Here is a 25,246-nt window from a genome sequence, read left to right on the forward strand (position 1 = left end):
ACCATCATACCATGAAAAAGCATAATTTTTATAATCTCAAGGTTTTCATCCTGCACAAAACATAATCATCTGTGTACGTTTAACTTACTCATAGAAAGCATTATGCACTCCTCGTTAAGATGAAATATTAATGCACAGCAAATGAAATAAGAATGGTGTTCATAGTTCTAAAATAAGATAGAACACTACAAAATTATATTATTCAGTAGTTGTGTTATTGTGTGATCTTGAAAATACATTACTTTTCATTTAAACGATCTTGGTTGATCTTGAAGGACAAGACCTACAGATTTTAAGTTTATTAGAAAGTTTGACGGATATTTAAAAATAAAAAAGCGTTTCAGATGGAGTTCCTTGACAGACTGGAAATTAAATCTTCCAGATTTAACTTTTAATGGGCAAAAGTCCCGGGTCATTACAGTCTTTGTTGTATATTATTATTGAATGATAATAAGTCAATGCATTTGAGTTAACTTTTACAGTGTGTAATCCGCTGTCAATAAAATATCAAAATACTGTTTGTCTATATGCTTGATATTTGTTTAAAAGGCTGTTTTTTAAACCACCCAGGGGTTTCCCTTAAGTTTGGTTTTTTTCTTGTTTTAAAAAAAAAAAAAATCGTGGATGAAAAAAAAAGGATGATAGAAGAGAGAATCTCACAGATACCAAGCCACATACAAGATCATTCTGCAAAATTTTCTAGCTTTTATTTTCGTATCTAAGAGAGGAAAGCTAAATTCAGATATTTTGTTTGCTTGATGAAGGTTAGTGTGTACCTATTTCAAGCCAATAAGCACTGAAAACGACTAAGTATGTTAAAATGTTGATTTAACGATGACATTTCTCAATAACTAAGTTAATCGTGCAGGTCGTGTTTTGTTTGTTACAGAGTTTTTCTATGTAGCTCGTTTAATTTCGAATTTTGTCCTAATCTCCATCTGTAAGCTGTTTAATATTCAATTCTAAGTCGATGTTCGCCTTGTTCTATTTTGTATTAAAGCCACGCTGCTGGTCCGGTTTGTATTTGGCCATGAAAAATTATTATTCATGCATTCTTTTGCATTGACGAAATGCTGCCCATCGTACTGAATGTGAAAATAGTTAATAATTTCTTTTATTTGTCACCTTCATTATCGTTATTATGCATCCGTCGATATTATCATCATACTATCTTTATCATTCATTATCGGTCATTCACCTTACTGCCACAGTTACATGCCGTCATCTTACCATCGACAAGTGAATTTGCTGAATTATGATTTACGCTGTGAAAAACTTGTTATGAGTTTACCTCCGTGGTTCATCTTATTATGCATTTTTGTATGCCTCATTTGTTTTTTCAAATGGACAAACATCTACTCAGCAATAGTTTGTCAGAGTTTTGTAACATGTGTGTGTGTCTAACTTGTTTTTCTGGAGGCTCCCTAAATAGAATTGTCCTCAGAGTGAACTGGACACACAGGAAAACAAGACCTATGACACCACCTAAGATTTGCCAATAATAGTTTGGGACATTGAAAACGGAGAAAAACTGACTACTTCTTCAGTACTTTCTTTTAAAGTTCTGACTGTCATTGAAGTGCTGTTTTCCCTCCTTGGATTTAGCTGGGAGTCAGCTCCCTGACTTCGTAAAGTCTGTTCTTGATATCTCATGCTGGCTATGTCTTTAAATGTACCTAAAAAGATTGTAGTATGATTTTTTTGTTAAATACGTCGGCTGCTTTCGTTGTCGTTCTTGTCTTCACCCTGCCATTGCAGCATTATATTAAATTGAGAAGTATTGTATACGCATGAGCCTCGGAACCAGCGCCATCTACAATGTAACGACAAAGTAATTACAAAGTGTTAATGTTTGCATGCGTGTTCATGTAATTTTATGTTTGCTACCAAATGTAGGTATGTTATGCATTTTGTAATGTACATTATACTGTGTAAAATATGTATATATGTAATAAAATGAATGTTCAGTACATCATTATGTACGCATGGACATTGTGACACACTCATAGACGTTCTGTTTTTCGGTACAGTCATTGTGTAAACAACTGCATGCCTAGACTAACCCTGTTAAATCTTTTTTCGGTAGATAACTGCGAGCTGTCGCCTGTTATTAGATATGTTGGTCCCCCAGTTGGCCGTCCTTTGTTTGACTGATGAGTCTTGAAGCTTTGGTAAAATCCCCAAACCGTACAGTATTACAGTATGTACCTGTGTTGACGATCTATACATGCTGTTGAGACCGGAGGTACAATAAAGAATGCCAGAAAAATTAATTATTTAATGAACTAATAATGGAAATCTCTCTTCCCTGCATTCTGCTCTGTTTCTCTCTCCGTTTGTTCGGCTAGGTTTTTTTTTTCCTCCTTTATATTCTTTTATATTTCTCTTTCCATCCATGGGTGTCACTTATTAAGGACTGGTGTCCGAACTTATTTTGCGCCTGGGGTGATAGAGAGACGCTCACCTCTCAACTATCTCTCTCACTCTCTCACACACACACAAACCACACACACACATTCAACAATAAGCTTGTTTGTTTAGGTCATCAATGACCAACTTAAATCTGACGATTAAGCATCGGCACCAACCCTGGCAATATAAGCATCTTCTCTCAATGATAATACAAGCTCTCAGTGTTATTGCCCACACACACACACACTCCCTTTTCAGAATGTGTGCCCCTGACAATAATCTGTTTCGTCCAATTGTAAAACCGACTCTTATCACGTCTTAGAAACTTGATATTTAGTCTTAAAGTTCTAACAGGATCAAAACATCTTTTAAGTGCGCAGAAGTCATGCTTATACCACATGCAGCTAATCTGTTTTTCTGTGCCTTCTGTCTTTTAAAAAAAATGTTCTGATTTCCCCCCCCCCTAAAATTTGTGATTTCTTCTTCTTTTAAAATGTTCTTTCCGTTCTTTCCATCGCGGTTTGTTGACTGGTTGTGCAATCACGCCTCTCTGATAAGACTGTCAGGGTTTCAAATCAATCCACCGCTTGCCGTGCGTCATCGTTGACAAATCAGGCAAAGAGAGCATTGGGCGACTTGATCTATTAATTTTATAGATATTAATACTTCGCCATGTCGCCAATGTAATTCAAGGGAAACCACTCGTCTTCACTTATCACTGTAGGAGTTATGGGAAATGACCGCTGCCAAAATTCTAAAAATAACTTTAAAATATTCTTTAGCATATTCTAAAACTTCTTCAAGGTTTGTCACACAGCACATATTAAAATGACACACACACACACAATATCCGAAGCGAACACCACACACACTTTACGTCCGCCTCTCTTCCCTGCTCACAGCCGTTCTGCCTCTCTTCAAAAATTTTCGCTTCATCCAAACTAAAAATTACGTCATAAAATGACGTCGGGTTCTGACGTGAACGCGACGCAACCAACAAACACTCATATAAACAAAAAAGACAGGGGCAACAACCCCCTGTTCCTAACAAACTGGTTCGTGAAATAATCCATAATTAATAAATAAAAGCTCAAACTTTTAAAGAATGAAAGCAAGAAATCTGATCAATGTTTATTTTTGCTAATGACTGTTGAAGTACTGTGATCAATATAGGAATAAAGAAGAAAATTATCATTTTCATTTTACCACTCATATCTTTTCCTTTTTGCCTGTCGTTGAATATTGAGTGGAATTGATCAACCATATTCCACAAGTCTTTCGTGGCTTGCTTCTTCGCATGTCTTGCGCAGTTGTCAAACACCTGCTGAACATCATATTCGTCAGCCAGTTTCAGTAAATCTTCAAGGGTGTCATCTGCGCAAAACATAATCATCTGTATTAGGTTTACTCTTCAATATACTTTATGTAAACATCTGCACTCCTCGGTTTTTTTTTGCTTTTTTTGTTTTTGTTTTTTGTTTTGTTTTTTTTTGTCGTTCGCGCTCTTTTTATCCACTTGGAGACCAGCTCTTGATATGAAATTGGTGGTCTTCTGTTAGAGTCTCCACTGGCCGTACAGCTTGTCAAACACCTGTGCAGGGTCTCCGACTGGTTGGCCAGTTCTTCTCAGCGTACGGAGGTTGCCTACAGTCTTCAAGGGCTAGGATGTGCACAAAACTACAGTCTGGTCTGCCTCTCCACATGGGCATCTTGGGGACGGGCGAGGCTGCAACCTCGTTACAGGGAATAATCACGTGAAATTAAGATGATGTGTCATATTCTTAAAAATAGAACACTACAAATATATATTCAGAGTGGGTTTTATGGGTGTTATGTGTGATCTTGAAAATACATTACTTTTTTGATTAAACGATCTTGGTTGATCTTGGAAGACAGACCTACAGATGTTAAGTTTATTAGAAATTTTGACTGATTTTTAAAAAATAAAAAAGGTTCAGATGGAGCACTTGACAGACTGGAAATTAAATCTTCCAGATTAAACGTTAATGGGCAAAGTCCGGTCATTTACAGTCTTTGTTGTATAATATTATTATGAATGTTAATAAGTGAATCATTTGAGTTAATTTTTCAGTGGTATCGCTGTCGAATTAAAATATCAAATGCGCTTGTTGTCTAATGCTTGAATTTGTTTAAGCTTTTTACCAACAGTCCTAGTTGTTTTTCTGTTAAAATCGTGGAGAAAAAAAGAGATGATAGAGAGAGAGAAATCTCACAGATACAAGCATACAAGATCATTCTGCAAATTCTAGCTTTTATTTTTCGTATCTAACAAGAGGAAACACAAATTCAATATTTTGTTTGCCTGACGAGTTCAGTGTGTAACTATTTCAAAGCAATAAGACTGAAACTACTAAGTCCATGTAAAAATGTTGATTTAACATGATCATTTCTCAATAACTAAGTTAATCGTGCAGTCGTGCTTTGTTTGTCACGAGAGTTTCTGTGTAGCTCGTTTTCATTCCAATTTGTCTTAAGTCCCGCTGTAACCTGTTTATATATTCAATTCTAAGTCGATGTTTCTTGTTCATTTGTATTAAAAGCCACGCTGCTGTCCGGTGTATTTCCATGAAAAATTATTATGCATCTTTTGCTTGACAAATGCTGCCCATCGTACTGAATGTGAAAATAGTTAATAATTTCTTTAATTTGTCACCTTCATTATCGTTATATTCATCCTCGAATTATTATCATCATACCTATCTTCATCATTTATCGTCATTCACCTTTACTGCACAGTTACAGTTGCCGTCATCTTACCATCGACTAAGTTAATTTGCTGAATATGTATTTACGCTGTGAAAAAACTGTAAGTTACCTCCGTGGTTCATGCTTTATTATTTCATTTTTGTATTCCTGATTTTTTCAAATGCGGACAAACATCTAATTCAGCATTATTTTGTTCAGAGTTTTGCTAATTTGTTTTGGTCTAACTTGTTTTCTGAGGCTCCCTAAATAGAATTTCCTCAAGAGTGACTGACACACAGGCAAAGACCATGAACACACCTAAGATTGCATAATAATAGTTTAGACTATAAAAACGGAGAAAACTGACTTACTTCTCGGTACTTTCTTTTAAAGTTCTGTCTGTCATTGAAGTCTTTTTTCCCTCCTTGGTTTTAGCTGGAGTCGTCTCCCTGACTTCGTAAAAGTCTGTTTCTTTGATATATATATATCATGCTCCTCTGTCTTTTAAATGTAACCTAAAAGATTGTAGTAGATGATTTTTTTGTTAAAATACTGTCCTGCTGTTTCTTTATCGTTTCTTGTCTTCAACGCCTGCATTACAGCATTATATTAAATTTAGAAAAGATTTGTATACGCATGTTTGACTCGGAACCAGTGCCACCTACAATGTAACAAGTAATTACAAGTCTTATGTTTGTATGCTGTTTATGTATTTTATGTTTGCTACAAATTTGATGTATGTTATGCATTTTGTATGTACATTATATGTGTAAAATATGTATATATGTAATATAATGAATGTTCAGTACATCATTATGACGCATTGACATGTGACACACTCAGCGTTCTGATTTTTCCGCGTAACAGTCATTGTGTAACAACTGCATGCCTTAGACTAACCCTGGTTAATCTTCATTGTGTAGATAACTGCGAGCTTCCCTGTTAGAGATATGTTTGGTCCCCCAGTGGCCGATCCTTTTGTTGCTGATGAGGTCTTGAAGCTTTGGTAATCCCCAAACCGTTACAGTATTACAGTATGTACCTGTGTTGACATGTATAACATGCTGTGAGACCGAGAGGTTACAATAAAAGGAATGCCAGAAAAATTAATTAAATTTAATGAACTAAATAATGGAAATCTCTCTTCCCTGCATCTGCTCTGTTTCCTCTCTCCATTCTGTTCGTAGGTTTTTTTTTCCTCCTTATATCTCTTTTATATTTCTCTTTCCATCCATGGTGTCACTTATTGAGGACTGGTGCCGAACTATTTTGCGCCTGGGGTGATAGAGAGACGCTCACCCTCTCCAACTATCTCTCTCACTCTCTCACACACACAAAACCACACACACACATTCAACAATAAGCTTGTTTGTTCAGGTCATCAATGACCAACTTAAAATCTGACGATTAAGCATCGGCACCAACCCTGGCAATATAGCATCTTCCTCTCCAATGATAATACAAGCTCTCAGTGTTATTGCCCACACACACACACACTCCCTTTTCAGAATGTGTGCCCCTGACAATAATCTGTTTCGTCCAATTGTAAAACCGACTCTTATCACGTCTTAGAAACCTGATATTCAGTCTTAAAGTTCATACAGGATCAAAACATCTTTTAAGTGCGCAGAAGTCATGCTTATACCACATGCAGCTAATCTGTTTTTCTGTGCCTTCTGTCTTTTAAAAAAAATGTTCTGATTTCAGCCCCCCCCCCCCTAAAATTTGTGATTTCTTCGTCTTTTAAAATGTTCTTTCCGTTCTTCCATCGCGGTTTGTTGACTGGTTGTGCAATCACGCCTCTCTGATAAGTCTGTCAGGGTTTCAAATCAATCCACCGCTGCCTGCCTCATCGTTGACAAATCAGGCAAGGAGAGCATTGGGCCGACTTGTCTATTAATTTATAGATATTAATGCTTAGCCAGGTCGCCAATGTAATTCAAGGAAACCACTCGTCTTCACTTAATCCTGTAGGAGTTATGGGAAATGACCGCTGCCAAAATTCTAAAAATAAACTTAAAATATTCTTTAGCATATTCTAAAACTTCCTTCAATGTTTTTCACACACACATATTAAAATGACACACACACACAATATCCGAAGCGAACACCACACACACTTTACGTCTGCTCTCTTCCAAAAAATGTTCACTCTCATCCAAACTAAAATTACGTCATAAAATGACGTCGGGTTCTGACGTGAAACCGCGACGCAACCAACACGCTCATATAAACAAAAGACAGGGGCAACAATCCCCTGTTCCTAACAAACTGGTCCGTGACAATAATCCATAATTATAAATAAAAGCTCAAACTTTAATAGAGTGAAAGCAAAGAAATACTTGATCAATGTTTTATTTTTGCTAATGACTGTTGAAGTACTGTGATCAATATAGGAATAAAGAAGAAAATTATCATTTTCATTTTACCACCCATATCTTTTCCTTTTTGCCTGTCGTTGAATACTGAGTGGAATTGATCAACCATATTCCACAAGTCTCTCGTGGCTTGCTTCTTCGCATGTTTTGTGCAGTTGTCAAATACCAGGTGAACATTTCTGCTTTGACAAGCAGGAAATGTACTTTTTTCTGAGTGAGACAGCAAAGTTCAGCACATAAAAATAACAATTCCATAAAAAAATTAGCAGAAGAAATTCTTGAGACTGTTGGACTTCTGATTAACCCCCCCCCCCCCCCTAAAATTTTTGATTTCTTCTTCTTTTAAAATGTTCTTTCCGTTCTTCCATCCGGTTTGTTGGACTGGTTGTGCAATCACGCCTCTCTATAAGACTGTCACGGGTTTTCAAATCAATCCACCGCTGCCTGCCTCATCGTTTGACAAATCAGGCAAAGAGAGCATTGGGCGACTTGTCTATTAATTTTATAGGTATTAATACTTCGCCAGGTCGCCAATGTAATTCAAGGGAAACCACTCGTCTTCACTTAATCACTGGTAGGAGTTATGGGAAATGACCGCTGCCAAAATTCTAAAAATAAACTTAAAATATTCTTTAGCATATTCTAAGACTTCCTTCACACACACATATTAAAATGACACACAAACACAATATCCGAAGCGAGCGCCACACACACTTTACGTCCGCCTCTCTTCCCTGCTCACAGCCGTCTGCTTTCTTCCAAAAAATTTTCACTCTCATCACTTCATGTGCCGTGGATCCTGTACCAACTAAATTTATTATTCAACTTCTGGACATTCTATTTCCTGTCATCTTGGACATTATTAATGCCAGTTTGAGAGCAGGATGTGTTCCACGGTGTTTTAAACAGGCTGTTGTGAAGCCCTTGTTGAAAAAAACGAACCTGGATCCCTCCGACTGTAAAACTATCGTCCAGTGTCAAATTTTTCATATATTTCCAAGCTACTGGAGAGGTGGTTGCAGAGCAGCTTATGACCCATTTTATTAATTATGGCTGCCTAGATAAATTTCAGTCAGCGTACTCGTCCTGGCTTCAGCACAGAAACTGCTCTTCTTTGTGTGACAAATGACATTCTTTGTAGTGTCAACTCTGGCAACTTATGCTGTTGGTATTACTCGACCTAGTAGTGCGCTTGTTCACCATCAACCATCGCCTGCTGCTCCAGAGATTGTCGTCAGAGGCTGGTATCCAGGGCGCTGCACTGCAGTGGATTGCCTCCTATCTTGCCGAGAGATCTTTCAGAGAGTGATTGTCGGCTCTGCAAGCTCTGAAGCAGGCAGTTCCTCTGGGTGTGGCGCCTACCACAGGCCTCCGTTTTGGGTCCATTATTATTTTCGCTATATGTTTCACAGTTGGACGGGTCATTTGACGCTTTCAGATGGACGTCAGTTCTTTTGCGGACGATACACCAGATTCTGAGCAGTTTCCCCCCCGACCGGCAGTGGCTAGGGACTTGCGCTTCAACGACTTGAATCTTGTTGTGTTGCGGTGAAGGCGTGGATGACAGGAATCGTCTTAAACTCAATGACGACAAGACAGAAGCGTTACTGTGTGGGCCCAGGGCCAGACGGGAGCAGTTGGCATTAGTGCGTGCAGGTCGTGATGCCTCCATAGCCTTTGCTGACTGTGTACGGGACCTAGGGCTGTTTATTGATGCAGAGCTCTCCATGTGCAACCATGTCAGTTCTGTTGTGGCTAAGTCCTACTACTTTTTGAGGACTTTAGGTAGCACTCACTACGGACGCCCATGCTGGACTCAAGCTGCTGCAAACTCACTTGCTGTGGCTACCATCACATCACGAATTGGACTATTGTAACAGTGCATTGTGGGGTATACCTGCCTACTCAGCTGGATCGACTCCAAGATTCAAAAACACAGCTGCCAGGATTCACCCGTGCAAAAGTCGTCCACTGAGCACATCACCCCGATCCTACAGAGCCTTCATTGGCTCCCAATGATCAAGCGTATTGAAACCACAAAGTACTTTCCATTGCCAGTCCTGCATGGCTCAAACTGCTCCTGACTATTGCAGGAAATAGTTCCTCCGTATCCAGCCGTCACGTAGCCTGCGCTCAGCACCTCCCAGTCACGCTTCTGTCTCCCTGCAGTGACAGACACCAACAGAAGCGCACTGGAGCCAGGGCCTTCAAAAATGCGGCACCTAAGCGTGGAATGCTCTGCATCGTCACTCTACCCATCACCTCACCAACCACGTTCCGCAAAAAAACTGAAACCCATCTGTTTCTTTTCAAGCCAGTCTTAAACTACCAAGAAACACTTCTGTCCATTTTTTTTACTTTTCCTGGTGTTTTATATATTTGTTCATTTTTTTGTTCTTTCATTTTTCTTTTTTCTGCGCAATGAGCATTCTTTGGAATGGATACCTGCGCATTACAAATCGACATCATCATCATCATCATCATCCAAACTAAAATTACGTCATAAAATGACGTCGGGTTCTGACGTGAAACCGCGACGCAACCAACACTCATATAAACAAAAGACAGGGGCAACAACCCCCTGTTCCTAACAAACTGGTCCGTGACAATAATCCATAATTAATAAATAAAAGCTCAAACTTTTAATAGAATGAAAGCAAAGAAATACTGATCAATGTTTATTTTTGCTAATGACTGTTGAAGTGCTGTGATCAATATAGGAATAAAGAAGAAAATTATCATTTTCATTTTACCACTCATATCTTTTCCTTTTTGCCTGTCGTTGAATATTGAGTGGAATTGATCGACCATATTCCCTCTCGTTGCCGTAACAGGCACCAGTCGAGAGCTTCTTCGAATGTTTGCCGTGAACATTGCTTTAAATACTGAAGAGTTTATCATCAGTATTTGTCGATTGTCATGAACCAGCCTGGTTCAAGGCCACAACAACAGTCGAAGCGGGTATACATAATTATAGGGGGGCCGTGGTCAATGGAAGCGGACAGCGAGAGGAAGCCTTTCTGTCCGTTTCTACTCGAAAAGATCGCCGGGATTGATAGAGGCGATCGAGGCCAGGGTAAGCGGGTGTAGATAATTTACAGGTGCGGCCGCGGTCCGTGAAAAGCGGACAGGTGGAGGGAAGCCTCTCTGTTCGTTTTCATTGATGTGACAGGTCGCCTTGATTGATGGAGGTGATCGAGCCCAGGTAAGGGGTGTAAGGTGTTAGTAGTAGAGAATAGCGGGTGGATCGTGTTATGGCCCTTAGTTACTAGAGAGATAGCGTTAGGACCGGGATGAGACTTCTCTGTGGCGAGTAGCCACGTGGCCTCGTAGTATATATAGTTAGGGTTAGATGGTTAGTCGGGGCTTTTTCCCCTCGTGTTCCACAGAGACATAGCTCTGAGTGATTGTCAGTCGCAGCAGGCAGCAGGTATGAAATAGGGGACAGCCCGTTCAGTCAGACGATTATCACTACCTGCTGCACTTGTGATCTGGTGGAGTAGAGAGAGAGTGTGCGCTGTAACCAAGGTTAAATTCTCCCAACGACAAGCGAGGGAATTTACTGTGTCGCGGCAGCAAGACGTGCGAGGCAGCGCGGCGTGCAGACCCCACCGTGCCACCGTCAGTTGTGGTCACCTGCAGAACAGCCTACAGTCATCTCTACTACGAGAATCGTCGCTGCACCCATTGCTGGGGCAACTGTGGTGGACCAGTGACAAGAAATAATCTACGAGACCAGCTGTATGCAGGCAGCTGCACCCGGTCTTCAGGAAACAACGAACTTTCAGCCAAGAGTCAGCTCTACTACGAGCATCGTCGCTGCATATCCCTTGCCTGGGCGACCGGGTTGTTGGGACAGTGATAAGAAATCGTCTAGAACCCAGGTGTACGCAAGCCAGCTACAACCCAGCTTCAGGAAGCAACAGGAGCGACAGCAGTCGAGTGAGACTATCAGTACGATATTAATTCCAAAGACTGTGAATTGTGTGTCAGGACGGACCGCGTGTCCGACTTATGTGCAGATACGTCCAATACGTAAGATCATATTATCTTCTCAATTCATTGTTGTTTAATTGTCTTCATGTCAACCTAATTTGCTTTTGTTTTATTATAATTTTTACGTGTACACTGTCGTGTCAGTTGAGTGTTGCGCACGTGGGTGTGATGCTAGTCAGGACGCGTGCGCGGACGTGTGAACGGCGTTTCGAGAGGTGAGGGTAAAGCGGGCGAGCGGGCCAGCCAGAGTGACCCCTTTCCTCAAGGGCGATGAGGCCATCCCTCTACAGCCACGCACCGTTTTCATCACATCGATTAACGTACAATTTTCTTCTCTTCAACCACAAGACAGCATATCGGCTAAGTCGTCCGCCACTTCATAACGACTAGTGACGACTTGGAAGAGGTCTTTTTCCTTTTGCTGTTATTCATAGTTATGATTTGCAAGTCGTTGGACCGACAATTATGAATACCAATAACAGAAGCACTGACACGTACCTCTCTGCCGTCTAGGGTCCTGCGGGGACCTCATCAGCAACTGTGAAGAGTTGCAGTTTTTTGAGCACAATGACATAAAGTGACGTCAAAAAAGGTGACGACAAAAAGAAAGAGAGCAGACGACAGTGGTACTCAGAGCAGTCAGAGGAAGCACTGATAGCTCATCCGTTGGCCATAGTTCTAGATCCTACATTAAGTGTTGCGCACCTCTCTAAAGCTTCCTCCTTTTATTGAGTTCTGGATGGTTGTTGTCGCCACTCCATAAACCCACCCACTCGGCTACATAAATTATGGAGCCAGAAATTATGAAACACTATACCGTGAGCATCTTGATGACTATGCCATAGAACTACACATGCAGTGAATACGAAATGTTATTTTTTAAGAAATGGTATTTTATATTAAAGAGGGTACATATGTTTCCTCAATTTCCGATGAAAATAAATACAGGTAGTCGCCTCAACTACGACCTGATCCGTTCTTACGCGGCGTCGTAAACCGAATTTCGACTAAGTCGGATCATACGTTCACAGTATTGTACCACTAATAACAGTACAGTACTGCAACATTAGCCTATCCAAACACTATCCTAACACAGTACCCTACATAATTATCAATAAAACATAAGTACAGTAAAATAGTTGTTGCAGTACAGTACGATTTGTCATCACTGTCGCCTCTTCATAGGAGCAGCATTCTTTCACAAGTTCAACGATAGCGATCTTTATCCTTGATTCATCGTAGCGACAGTCGAGCGACTAAGTCCTAAATGACCTGCCATTTCTGCTCTGTTTCACCCTTCTCAGATTGCTCATGACTTCCGCCAGATAACGATGACGAAGGTAATGAAGGCCTTATCTATCTTGTACAATGTGGAGATTCTTTTTCACTGACTTTAACGAAAATTGATAGTTAGAGAGTTCACGTGGTAAATATGTGTTGAGATACAAAAACGCGCTTAAAGCCATTGTTAACCAGGGCAAAGCACTGAAGAGTGAAACTAGCGGAAAGGTCCCTTTCCCCAAACCAGTAGTTTCTGCAAGTGTTTGGACCCAAAGTTCAGATGTAAACGTTCCCTCAAACTATGGTTCACTACTACCTTCGTCTAAAATTTGTCGGTTGATCAAAAAGTCCCACTTTGTTGCCAGTTTAAAAGGGGTTCTTACTCACATCATCATAAAATTAATGTCTATGAAATCGACTTGTCCTATGCGTCTGATCCATATTCATATTCTTATCTTCTAGAAAATGGACAGTTTGCCTGACGACTTCGAGAGAGATAACATACACTTCCTTCATCCTGAGCGCGAGTATGGACTAACTTAGTAATCACATGTCAGGTGTGTGATGGAACGGAGGCCCGTCTGTAAAGGGATGGTGTTAACACCCGAAGGGAAAGGGTCCTCTGGCTGGCTCGCTTCGCCCGCTTTCACCCTTACACTCAACACCCGTCCGTTTCACACGTCCGCACCGCTAACCGACTGACAGTCGCTCTCCTCGCGCGCGCAAACACCACAACTGACAAGACAGTTGCACAACAAACAAATTTATAATTACAAGAAAGAAAACAAAATTTTAGGTTGACACAAAATTTGAGCGCAGACTAACTTTAGAGGGTTAACTAATTGGTACATACGACAGTATCTGTAACAAGTGTCCGCGCCTGAAAAGTTGAAGATGGGCTGGACTGGCTGGTGCACACTTGTTGTCGTGAGGTTGTGTGACTGACTGTTAACACACTTGCAACGAAGAGATAGGTGTGACTGCTGTGCACACCTGTTGTCGTTGTCGCTTGTTGTTACACCTCTCATCACTTATCACCAGATCGCAAGCAGGGCCGTGCTTAGGGCAGGCGCACGAGGCAGATCTGCCCTAGGGCCCGCGCTTTGATTGATATGGTAACTAGGCATATGGAAGTGTAGTCAGCCGTATCACATTCTCGCTGGACGCGCTTGGAGACTCAGCGTTCTGTTTTTCGGTACAGTCATTGTGTAACAACTGCATGCCTTAGACCAGTGATGCCCAACCTTTTTCGGCCTGCGGGCCATATCCATTTCGGACAGCCGTGCCGCGGGCCACTTCACCGCAAAAATACAAAAAGGAAAAAAAAAATAGAGCAGATACCATTTTTTATTAGAAACAAGTTGTACTTACCATTAATTAAGTACTAATTAGTGAGATATTTGAAGTTGTTTTCCCGAAACCAACTTCTGAATGTCCGGCCTCATCGTAGAGACACCAAGTCGGAGCACTGAATCGAAACGTTCGTTCATCGAAAAAAAGATTGAGAGACGCCCCTACGTGGGGATAAATACTTCTTCTACCCTTTTTTTTTTCGTTTTTTTAGGTCTTTTTTTATTACTAACATGCCGAATTTACTGGCACTGTGGGCAGAAGTTTCGCGGGCCGGATGGCACGCGTCGCGGGCCGGATATGGCCGGGGCCGATAGGTGTGCATCCCTGCCTTAGACTAACCTGTTAATCTTCATTGTGTAGATAACTGCGAGCTTCCCTGTTATACGATATGTTTCCCCAGTGGCCGATCCTTTTGTTGCTGATGAGGTCTTGAGCTTTGGTAACCTCCCCCAAACCGTACAGTATATTACAGTATGTACATGTTGTTGACATTATACATTGCTGGTGAGACCGAGCGGTTACAATAAAAGAATGCCAGAAAAATTAATTAATCTTAATGACTAAATAATGGAATCTCTCTTCCTGCATCTGCTCTGTTTCTCTCTCCATTCTGTTCGATTTTTTTTCTCCTTATAACTCTTTTTATATTTCTCTTTCCGCCCATGATGTTCACTTATTGAGAACTGGTGGACTATTTTGCGCCTGGGGTGATAGAGAGACGCTAACCCTCTCCAACTATCTCTCTCACTCTCTCACACACACAAACAACACACACATTCACAATAAGCTTGTTTGTTTAGGTCATCAATGACCACTTAAAAATCTGACGATTAAGCATCGGCACCGACCCTGGTAATATAGCATCTTCCTCTCCAATGATAATACAAAGCTCTCAGTGCGGTGCCCACACACACACACTCCCTTTTCAGAATGTGTGCCCCTGACAATAATCTGTTTCGTCCAATTGTAAACCGACTCTTATCACGTCTTAGAAACCTGATATTCAGTTTAAGTTCATACAGGATCAAAACATTCTTTTAAGTGCGCAGAAGTCATGCTTATACCACATGGCAGAGCTAATCTGTTTTTCTGTGCCTTCTGTCTTTAAAAAAAAATGTTCTGCATTACCCCCCCCCCACCTAAAATTTGTGATTTCTTCTTCTTTTTAAAATGTTCTTCCGTTCTTCCATCGCGGTTTGTTGACTGGTTGTGCAATCACGCTCTCTCTGATAAGACTGTCAGGGTTTCAATCAATCCACCGCTGCCTGCCTCATCGTTGACAAATCAGGCAAGGAGAGCATTGGTCGCGACTTGTCTATTAATTTATATAGATATTAATACTTCGCCAGGTCGTCAATGTAATTCAAGGGAACCACTCGTCTTTCACTTAATCACTGGTAGGAGACTTATGGGAAATGACCGCTGCCAAAATCTAAAAATAAACTTAAATATTCTTAGCATATTCTAAAACTTCCTTCAGGTTTTTCACACACACATATTAAAATGACACACACACAATATCCGAAGCGCGAACACCACACACACTTTACGTCCGCCTCTCTGTTCCCTGCTCACAGCCGTCTGCTCTCTTCCAAAAATTTTCACTCTCATCCAAACTTAAAATTACGTCATGAAATGACGTCTGGTTCTGACGTGAAACCGCGACGCAACCAACATCATATAAAACAAAGACAGGGGCAACAACCCCTGTTCCTAACAAACTGGTCCGTGACATAATCCATATTAATAAATAAAAGCTCAAACTTTTAATAGAATGAAAGCAAAGAAATACTGATCAATGTTTATTTTTGCTAATGACTGTTAAAGTACTGTGATCAATATAGGAATAAAGAAGAAAACTATCATTTTCATTTTACCACTCATATCTTTTCCTTTTTGCCTGTCGTTGAATATTGAGTGGAATTGATCGACCATATTTCCTCTCGTTGCCGTAACAGGCAACAGTCGAGAGCTTCTTCGATAAAGAGGTTCTTGGAGACGTCTCTCTGGCATCCATGTAATTGAGTCTCCAACTTATTTCCTCCACCTGGTGTCCTTGTGACTTCGTTTGGTTCTTTTTTATTCGAAAAAAATCAAGCACCACGTAGTTTCCTAAGAACTTCCTTGCCACCTTTATCTTTCTTCTATTTCCAGTTTCCAATTAGTTTCTCCTTTGACACGCAGGAAATGTATTTTTTTTGAGTCGCGCGGACGGTCCTCAGCTCACACATAACTCCTCGCGCCTATAACATAGTCATACAAAAGAACGCTATATGCAGCAGAAATTCTTCAGAGTGTTATGGATCTCACTATATTATAAATCGTCGCTCTTTACATATTACATGTAATTAGGATCTTGTCCAGAACCATAGACTCAGACATGTGTTGAGAACTTATTTTTTAAAGTTTCTTCTGAAAACACACATGGTAGACTACATTAAACATATCTTCACTCCTGACCTCTATAGTGGGTCGCCTGTAGGATGCTTTGAGCCGAAGGTATTTCATGAGTATTTTAACAGAGTCTACTTTAGTGAAATCATGAATTTGACCTCTGTAAATCCCAAGGTGAGAAGTCAAATGTTCAACCGGCTTTGTAAAAATGACAGTAAAGGTTCATATTTTAGAAATTAGCATCTTACAATAAACTAAATCAGTTCATTTGCTCGAAAAAAAAAAAAACCACTTTGAAGTCGAGATATGCGTTTATTAAAGAATGAGGTCTTACGGTAGCTCACATTGGTGGATGAAAATCCAGGATTCGGCTTTTTCTTAAAACAGTGATGATGTCGACAAGGTAAGACGTGTGCAGCAGCTGTCACGTACATCCAGGAGCGGGCTGCTGCAGGCCGGACTTACATGTCCACCCTGGCCAGCAGACATTCGTCTATGGTCAACTGCGGTCGTGCCTGGCGGCCAAACGACTCGTCATCATCGCTGACAGAGACTGGCCCTTGACCTGACAGGTCGTCAGCGGGTACGTGGCTCAGGCGCGCGAGAAGAAGCGGGTATGGCAGGAGTGCGCTGGTAGGCGAGCCTGCTGTGTGCAATTCAGTCATTTCTCTTGCTGCTTTCTTTCCTTTTCTGTCCTCGTTACTTTTTTATTTTTCTTTCTCTGTTTTCTATGATTTTCATATTTTCTGTTTTTCGTCTTCTCTCTTCTTACTCTTTTTTTCATTACTCGCCCTCTTCCTAATTTATTCTCGTCCTCTCTTCTTGTTTTCTTGTTCTCTTCCCTGCTATTTCTCTTTTTTTTATAGTTGTTCTACTTTTACAAGTTTTCTTCCCCTTCTTTCTAGTTAGATGCTCTTTTCCGTTTTCTACTTCCTTTCTCGTCTCTTTTCCTTCGTCTACTTCCTTTGCAAATCTCTCACTCTATTTTCTTTATTCTCACTTTTTTTCTTCCTTTTTTTAATTTTTTTTCTCTCCGCAGCATGGCAATCAACAGCCGAGCTGGGGGGCACTCGGCTGTTTCGCCCATGTCAGTGGAGACCACGCGTGGACACAACCCACTCCCAGCCCGACGGAAGCTGTCGTCGAACAAGCTTTGGGATAGACCCGGGAGTGAGCTGGACTTGCCGGAATCTTTCTGTTGGGAGAACCGTCGTTCCTCTGGCTTCCCATGCTACATGTGCTGATCTAAACCTAGAAAATATGAAATTATGAAAAAGTGGTCCGAACCGGCCATGCGAACGGTGTATGCAGTATTGACTCAGATGGCGTCACTTCTCAGCAAGACTCAGTTTCCGAGTTGTGGCGGGCTCGAGCAGCATTAATTAAAACTCTTTCAAACCTCTCTCATAAAAACTCGCCTTTTCGCGAAGATAAACGATGTGATGATCGACAGCAAAAATCAAGTTCTTTGACCTGTCTACTGGTGTTACTCTCATGTTTAGAAAAAAAACACAACATGCCTGTTATTGCATGGTGACTACAGTGGAGATTCAGTCTTGAGAAGAACTCAGTCCTCAGAAGAGAGGACAGCTTTATAAATGCAATTGTGCTGTCGACATCTTTTACCGGACAAACACCCTCACCTTCAGGATCAGTTTTATTAAAACATGTCCCGTCATGGCAATTGCGGTCGAGTAGAGTGTCTCTGCAGTGAGAGAACGCTTACGATGTAAGGTGAGGTTCGCCTAAATGCTGGAGCAATACAACAGTCAAACATCTGGCAGACATCTTTTCCGCAATATCGCTTGTATATTTTCGTTGACGACTGACCAGTAGCAGTGACGCAGAATTGCAAATAGGTGTAGCAGTCTGTAAGTTCTGTGGCCCAGTTTTGAGGGTCTAGCTGTAAACTTCCAGCAACTAGACATGAGCTGCTTTCACTGAATATTCCAAGGAACTCTATGTGAAGAGAGAACGGTGGGTCCGATTCAAAGAAGTTCAGAAGCATTACAAGACATCCATGTGTCTAGGCTGTTGCTGTCTAAGGGTTAGAGTGGTTCATGCTAAGCTTGCTTGTATGTTGTGATTGTGCGGATAGGTTAGTTTGTAGGCTGATATTTTCCTTTGTCCAGTCAGCGCGCTGAATAAAGATGCTTTGTCAGCGACTGACCGGATGTGGCGTCTTGCCCTTAATCTTAAACACAACACGAATTTTCAGAACGCATCTTCGCAATACATGGCTGTTGAAATCCTGTGGAGAAAAAAAGAGGTGATATGAAGGAGAATCTCACAGATACCAAGCATACAGCATCATTCTGCAAAGCTCTAGCTTTTATTTTTCGTAACCTTAACGAGAGGAAAGACTAAATTCAATATTTGTAAGTCTTGACTGAGCTTTCAGTGTGTAACTTATTCAAAAACTAATAAGACTGAAAACGACTAGTCCATGTAAAATGTTGATTTAACATGATCATTTCTCAATAACTAAGTTATCGTGCAGTCTGCTTTGTTTGTTACCAGAATTTTCTATGTAGCTCGTTTTAATTTGAATTGTCTTAAGTCCCGCTGTAACCTGTTTATTATATTCAATTCTAAGTCGATGTTTCGCTGTTCTATTTTGTATTAAAGCCACGCTGCTTCCGGTGTATTTTCCATGAAAACTTATTTATTATGCATCTTTGCTTGACGAAATGCTGCCATACGTACTGAATGTGAAAATAGTTTAATAATTTCTTAATTTGTCACCTTCATTATCGTTATTATCATCCTCGATATTATCATCGTACCTATCTTTATCATCATGTATCGTCATTCACCTTTACTGCCACAGTTACATTGCCGTCATCTTACCATCGACTAAGTTTAATTTGCTGAATTATTATTTAAGCTGTGAAAAAACTTGTATACTTTACCTCCCGTGGTTATCGCTTTATTATTTCATTTTGTATTCTGATTTGTTTTTTCAAATGGACAACATCTAATTCACTTTATTTTTGTTTCAGAGTTTGTAACTTTGTTTTGTGTCTAACTTGTTTTTCTGGAGGCTCCCTAAATAGAATTGTCCTCAAGAGTGACTGACACACAGGAAAAGACCATGACACCACCTAAGATTGCAATAATAGTTTGGAACTATGAAAAACAGAGAAAACTGACTTACTTCTCGGTACTTTCTTTTAAAGTTCTGACTGTCATTGAAGTCTTTTTCCCTCCTTGGTTTTAGTTGGAGTCGTCTCCCTGACTTCGTAAAAGTCTGTTCTTTGATATATATATATCATGCTGCTCTGTCTTTTAAATGTAACCTAAAAGATTGTAGTAGTGATTTTATGTTAAAATACGTCCTGCTGCTTTCGTTGTCGTTCTTGTCTTCAACCCTGCATTACAGCATTATATTAAATTGAGAAAGATATTGTATACGCATGTTGCCTCTGAACCATATTCCACAAGTCTCTCGTGGCTTGCTTCTTCGCATGTCTTGTGCAGTTGTCAAATACCAGGAAATGTACTTTTTCTGAGTGAGACAGCAAAGTTCAGCACATAAAAATAACAAGTCCATAAAAAAGTTAGAAGAAGAAATTCTTCAGACTGTTGGACTTCCTTATATAAAACATAGAACTGTAATTAGGTTGTCACAAACATGTGTTCAGAACTTTTTTAAAAATCTTCTGAAAATCACACGTGGATAGACCTACATTTAAACTTCCTACCTCTATAATGGGCGCAGCCTGTAGGATAGCTTTGAGCTTATCCATGAAAGTATTTTAACAGTCTACTTTAGTGACGCAGCAGGAAATCAGATCTTGACCTCTGTCCAAATCCCAGGTGAGAAGTCTGATGTTCAAGGCTTGTGAAAAAATGACAGTAAGGGCTCATATTTTAAGAATTAGCATCTTACAATAAACTAAATCAGTTCATTTCAGAAAAAAACCAAAAGGAAACCCTTTTGCAGTCGAGATAGGATTTGTTAAGAATGAGGTCTTAGGTAGCTCACCATTGGTGGATGAAAATCCATGGTTCGGTAAAACAGTTGATGATGTCGACAGGTAAGGACGTGTGCAGCCAGCTGTACGTCATCCAGGAGCGGCTGCTGCAGGCCCCGGACTACATGTCCACCCTGGCCAGCAGACATTCGTCTATGGTCAACCTGCGGTCGTGCCTGGCGGCCAACGACTCGTCATCATCGCTGACGAGACTGGCCCTTGACCTGACAGGTCAGTCAGCACGGGTACGTGGCTCAGGCGCGCGAGAAGAAGCGGGTATGGCAGGAGGTGCGCCTGGTCAGGGCGAGCCTGCCTGTGTGCCAGTTCAGTCATTTCTCTTGCTGCTTTCTCTTCCTTTCTGTCCTCGTTTACTTTTTTTATTTTTCGTTTCTCTGTTTTCTATGATTTTCATTTTTCTGTTTTCATCCTTCTCTCTCTTACCTTTTTTTTTCTTACTCGCCCTCTTCCCTATTTATTTTCGTCCTCTTCTTTTCTTGTTTTCTCATTCTCTTCTTTACTATTTCTCTCTTTTATAGTTGTCTACCCTTTTACAAGTTTTCTTCCCCTTCTTTCTAGTTTATAATTGCCTCTTTTTCCTTTTTCTACTTCTTTCTCGTCTCTTTTCCTTCGTCTACTTCTCTTTTGTACACAATCTCCTCACTCTATTTCTCTTTATTCTTCACTTTTTTATACTTCGTTTTTTCTTAATTTTTTTTCTCTCCGCAGCATGCAAATCAACAGCCGAGCCTGCGGGGGGCACTCAGGCTGTTTCGCCCATGACAGTGGAGACCAGCGTGTGACAAACCCACTCCCAGCAGACCGGAAGCTGTTTGTGAACAACTTTGGGATAGACCCGGAAGTGAGCTGGACAAGCCGAAATCTTTCTGTTGGGGAGGAAACGTCTGTCCTCTGGCTTCCCATGGTGCTGATCTAAGCATAGAAAATATGAAATATGAAAATGTGAGTCCGAAGCCGGCCGCGAAGGTGTGATGCAGTATTACTCAAGATGGAGTCCTTCTCAGCAAGGCTCGAGCTGTCGATTGTGGGCGGGTCTCAGCAGCATTAATTAAAAACTCTGTAAAACCTCTCTCATAAAAACTCGCCTTTTTCGTCGAAGATAAACGATTGATGATCGACAGCAAAAGTCAATTCTGACCTGTCTACTGAGGATGTTATTCTTCATGTTAGAAAAAAAACAACAACAACAACAATCCTGTTATTGCATGGTGGACTAGTGGAGAAATTCATCTCTGAGAAAAGAACTCAATTCTCAGAAAGCAGAGGGAGCTTTGATAAATGCAAATCTGTGCTGTCGACATCTTTTACCGGACAAACTACCCTCACCTCAGGATCAGTTTGTTATTAAAACTATGTCCCGTGTGGCAATTGCGTTCAGTGAGTGCTCTGCAGTGAGGAGAACCTTAGATGTTGATAGGTGAGGTCACTAAATGTGGAGCAATACTAACAGTCAATACATCATGGACAGACATCTTTTCCAGCAATATGTCTTGACCGGATGTGCTTTTGCTCCCTTAATCTTCACACAACGACGAATTTCTCAGAACGCATCTTCGCAAATGACATGGCTGTTGAAATCGTGGAGAAAAAAAAGAGGGATGATAGAAGAGAGAAATCTCACAGAAACCAAGCATACAAGATCATTCTGCAAAGCTCTAGCTTTTATTTTCGTATTCTAACGAGAGGAAAGACTAATTCAATATTTTTGCTTGCCTTGACTGAGTTCAGTGTGTAACTATTTCAAAGCCAATAAGACTGAAACGACTAAGTCCATGTAAAATATTGATTTAACATGATCATGTTCTCAATAACTAAGTTAATCGTGCAGTTGTGCTTTGTTTGTTACCAGAGTTTTCTATGTAGCTCGTTTTCATTTCGAATTTGTCTTAAGTCCGCGTGAAAAACTGTTTATATATTCAATTCTAAGTCGATGTTTCGCTTGTTCTATTTTGTATTAAAGCCACGCTGCTGTCGCGTGTGTATTTTCCATGAAAATTATTATGCATCTTTTGCTTGACGAAATGCTGCCATCGTACTGAATGTGAAAATAGTTAATAATTTTCTTTTAATTTGTCACCTTCATTATCGTTATTATCATCCTCGATATATTTCATCATACCTATCTTTATCATCATTATCGTCATTCACCTTTACTGCCACAGTTACATTGCCGTCATCTTACCATCGACTAAGTTAATTTGCTGAATTATTTATTTAAGCTGTGCAAAAACTTGTATACTTTACTCCCGTGGTTCATGCTTTATTTTCATTTTTTGTATTCCTGATTTGTTTTTTCAAAATGGACAAACATCTAATTCAGCATTATTTTGTTTCAGAGTTTTGTAACTTTGTTTTGTGTCTAACTTGTTTTTCTGGAGGCTCCCTAAATAGAATTGTCCTCAAGAGTGACTGACACACAGGAAAGACCATGAACCACTAAGATTGCAATAATAGTTTTGGAACTATCGAAAACAGAGAAAAATTGACTTCTCGGTACTTTCTTTTAAAGTTCTGACTGTCATTGAAGTCTTTTTTCCCTCCTTGGTTTTAGTTGGAGTCGTCTCCCTGACTTCGTAAAAGTCTGTTCTTTGATATATATATATCATGCTGCTCTGTCTTTTAAATGTAACCTAAAAGATTGTAGTAGTGATTTTATGTTAAAATACGTCCTGCTGCTTTCGTTGTCGTTCTTGTCTTCAACCCTGCATTACAGCATTATATTAAATTGAGAAAGATATTGTATACGCATGTTGCCTCTGAACCATATTCCACAAGTCTCTCGTGGCTTGCTTCTTCGCATGTCTTGTGCAGTTGTCAAATACCAGGAAATGTACTTTTTCTGAGTGAGACAGCAAAGTTCAGCACATAAAAATAACAAGTCCATAAAAAAGTTAGAAGAAGAAATTCTTCAGACTGTTGGACTTCCTTATATAAAACATAGAACTGTAATTAGGTTGTCACAAACATGTGTTCAGAACTTTTTTAAAAATCTTCTGAAAATCACACGTGGATAGACCTACATTTAAACTTCCTACCTCTATAATGGGCGCAGCCTGTAGGATAGCTTTGAGCTTATCCATGAAAGTATTTTAACAGTCTACTTTAGTGACGCAGCAGGAAATCAGATCTTGACCTCTGTCCAAATCCCAGGTGAGAAGTCTGATGTTCAAGGCTTGTGAAAAAATGACAGTAAGGGCTCATATTTTAAGAATTAGCATCTTACAATAAACTAAATCAGTTCATTTCAGAAAAAAACCAAAAGGAAACCCTTTTGCAGTCGAGATAGGATTTGTTAAGAATGAGGTCTTAGGTAGCTCACCATTGGTGGATAAAATCCATGGTTCGGTAACCAGTTGATGATGTCGACAGGTAAGGACGTGTGCAGGCCAGCTGTACGTCATCCGGAGCGGCTGCTGCAGGCCCCGGACTACATGTCCACACCTGGCCAGCAGACATTCGTCTATGGTCAACCTGCGGTCGTGCTGGCGGCCAACGACTCGTCATCATCGCTGACGAGACTGGCCTTGACCTGACAGGTCAGTCAGCACGGGTACGGGCTCAGGCGCGCGAGAAGAAGCGGGTATGGCAGGAGGTGCGCCTGGTCAGGGCGAGCCTGCCTGTGTGCCAGTTCAGTCATTTCTCTTGCTGCTTTCTCTTCCTTTCTGTCCTCGTTTACTTTTTTATTTTCGTTTCTCTGTTTCTATGATTTTCATTTTCTGTTTTCATCCTTCTCTCTCTTACCTTTTTTTTTTCTTACTCGCCCTCTTCCTATTTATTTCGTCCTCTTCTTTTCTTGTTTTCTCACATTCTCTTCTTTACTATTTCTCTCTTTATAGTTGTCTACCCTTTTACAAGTTTTCTTCCCCTTTTTCTAGTTTATAATTGCCTCTTTTTCCTTTTTCTACTTCTTTCTCGTCTCTTTTCCTTCGTCTACTTCTTTTGTACACAATCTCCTCACTCTATTTCTCTTTATTCTTCACTTTTTTATACTTCGTTTTTTCTTAATTTTTTTCTCTCCGGCAGCATGCAAATCAACAGCCGAAGCCTGCGGGGGGCACTCAGGCTGTTTTCGCCCATGAACAGTGGAGACCAGCGTGTGACAAACCCACTCCAGCAGAGACCGAAGCTGTTTGTGAACAACTTTCGGGATAGACCGGAAAGTGAGCTGGACAAGCCGAATCTTTCTGTTGGGGAGGAAACGTCTGTCCTCTGGCTTCCCATCGGTGCTGATCTAAGCATAGAAAATATGAAATATGAAAAGTGAGTCCGAAGCCGGCCGCGAAGGTGTGATGCAGTATTACTCAAGATGGAGTCCTTCTCAGCAAGGCTCGAGCTGTCGATTGTGGGCGGGGTCTCAGCTAGCATTAATTAAAAAAACTCTGTAAAACGCTCCTCATAAAAACTCGCCTTTTTTCGTCGAAGATAAACGATTGATGATCGACAGAAAAGTCAATTCTGACCTTGTCTACTGAGGATGGTTATTCTTCATGTTAGAAAAAAAACAACAACAACAAACAATCCTGTTATTGCATGGTGGACTAGTGGAGAAATTCATCTCTGAGAAAAGAACTCAATTCTCAGAAAGCAGAGGGAGCTTTGATAAATGCAAATCTGTGCTGTCGACATCTTTTACCGGACAAACTACCTCCACCTCAGGGATCAGTTTGTTATTAAACTATGTCCCGTGTGGCAATTGCGTTCAGTGAGTGCTCTGCAGTGAGGAGACCTTAG

At 40.5% G+C, this 25,246-nt stretch overlaps 1 protein-coding gene across 3 annotated transcripts in view; it reads left to right on the forward strand.

Annotated features, from left to right (window-relative positions):
* Nucleotides 1-21,785, forward strand: part of LOC112565822 (blood vessel epicardial substance-like) — a 69,808-nt gene extending 48,023 nt beyond the window's left edge. The window contains exons 6-7 of one of the 3 annotated variants that reach the window (XM_025241634.1): nucleotides 20,561-20,742; nucleotides 21,224-21,785. In XM_025241634.1, the coding sequence (XP_025097419.1) occupies nucleotides 20,561-20,742; nucleotides 21,224-21,277 (236 nt within the window). In that variant the 3' untranslated portion in view covers nucleotides 21,278-21,785. Of the gene's footprint in view, nucleotides 1-20,560; nucleotides 21,187-21,223 lie in introns of those variants that run through there. The other 2 variants (XM_025241632.1, XM_025241629.1) reach the window with 2 other exon arrangements.
* Nucleotides 21,786-25,246: the final 3,461 nt, after the last annotated feature.

The sequence above is a fragment of the Pomacea canaliculata genome, linkage group LG6 (assembly GCF_003073045.1).
Source record: "Pomacea canaliculata isolate SZHN2017 linkage group LG6, ASM307304v1, whole genome shotgun sequence".
In the NCBI taxonomy this organism is placed as follows: domain Eukaryota; kingdom Metazoa; phylum Mollusca; class Gastropoda; order Architaenioglossa; family Ampullariidae; genus Pomacea; species Pomacea canaliculata.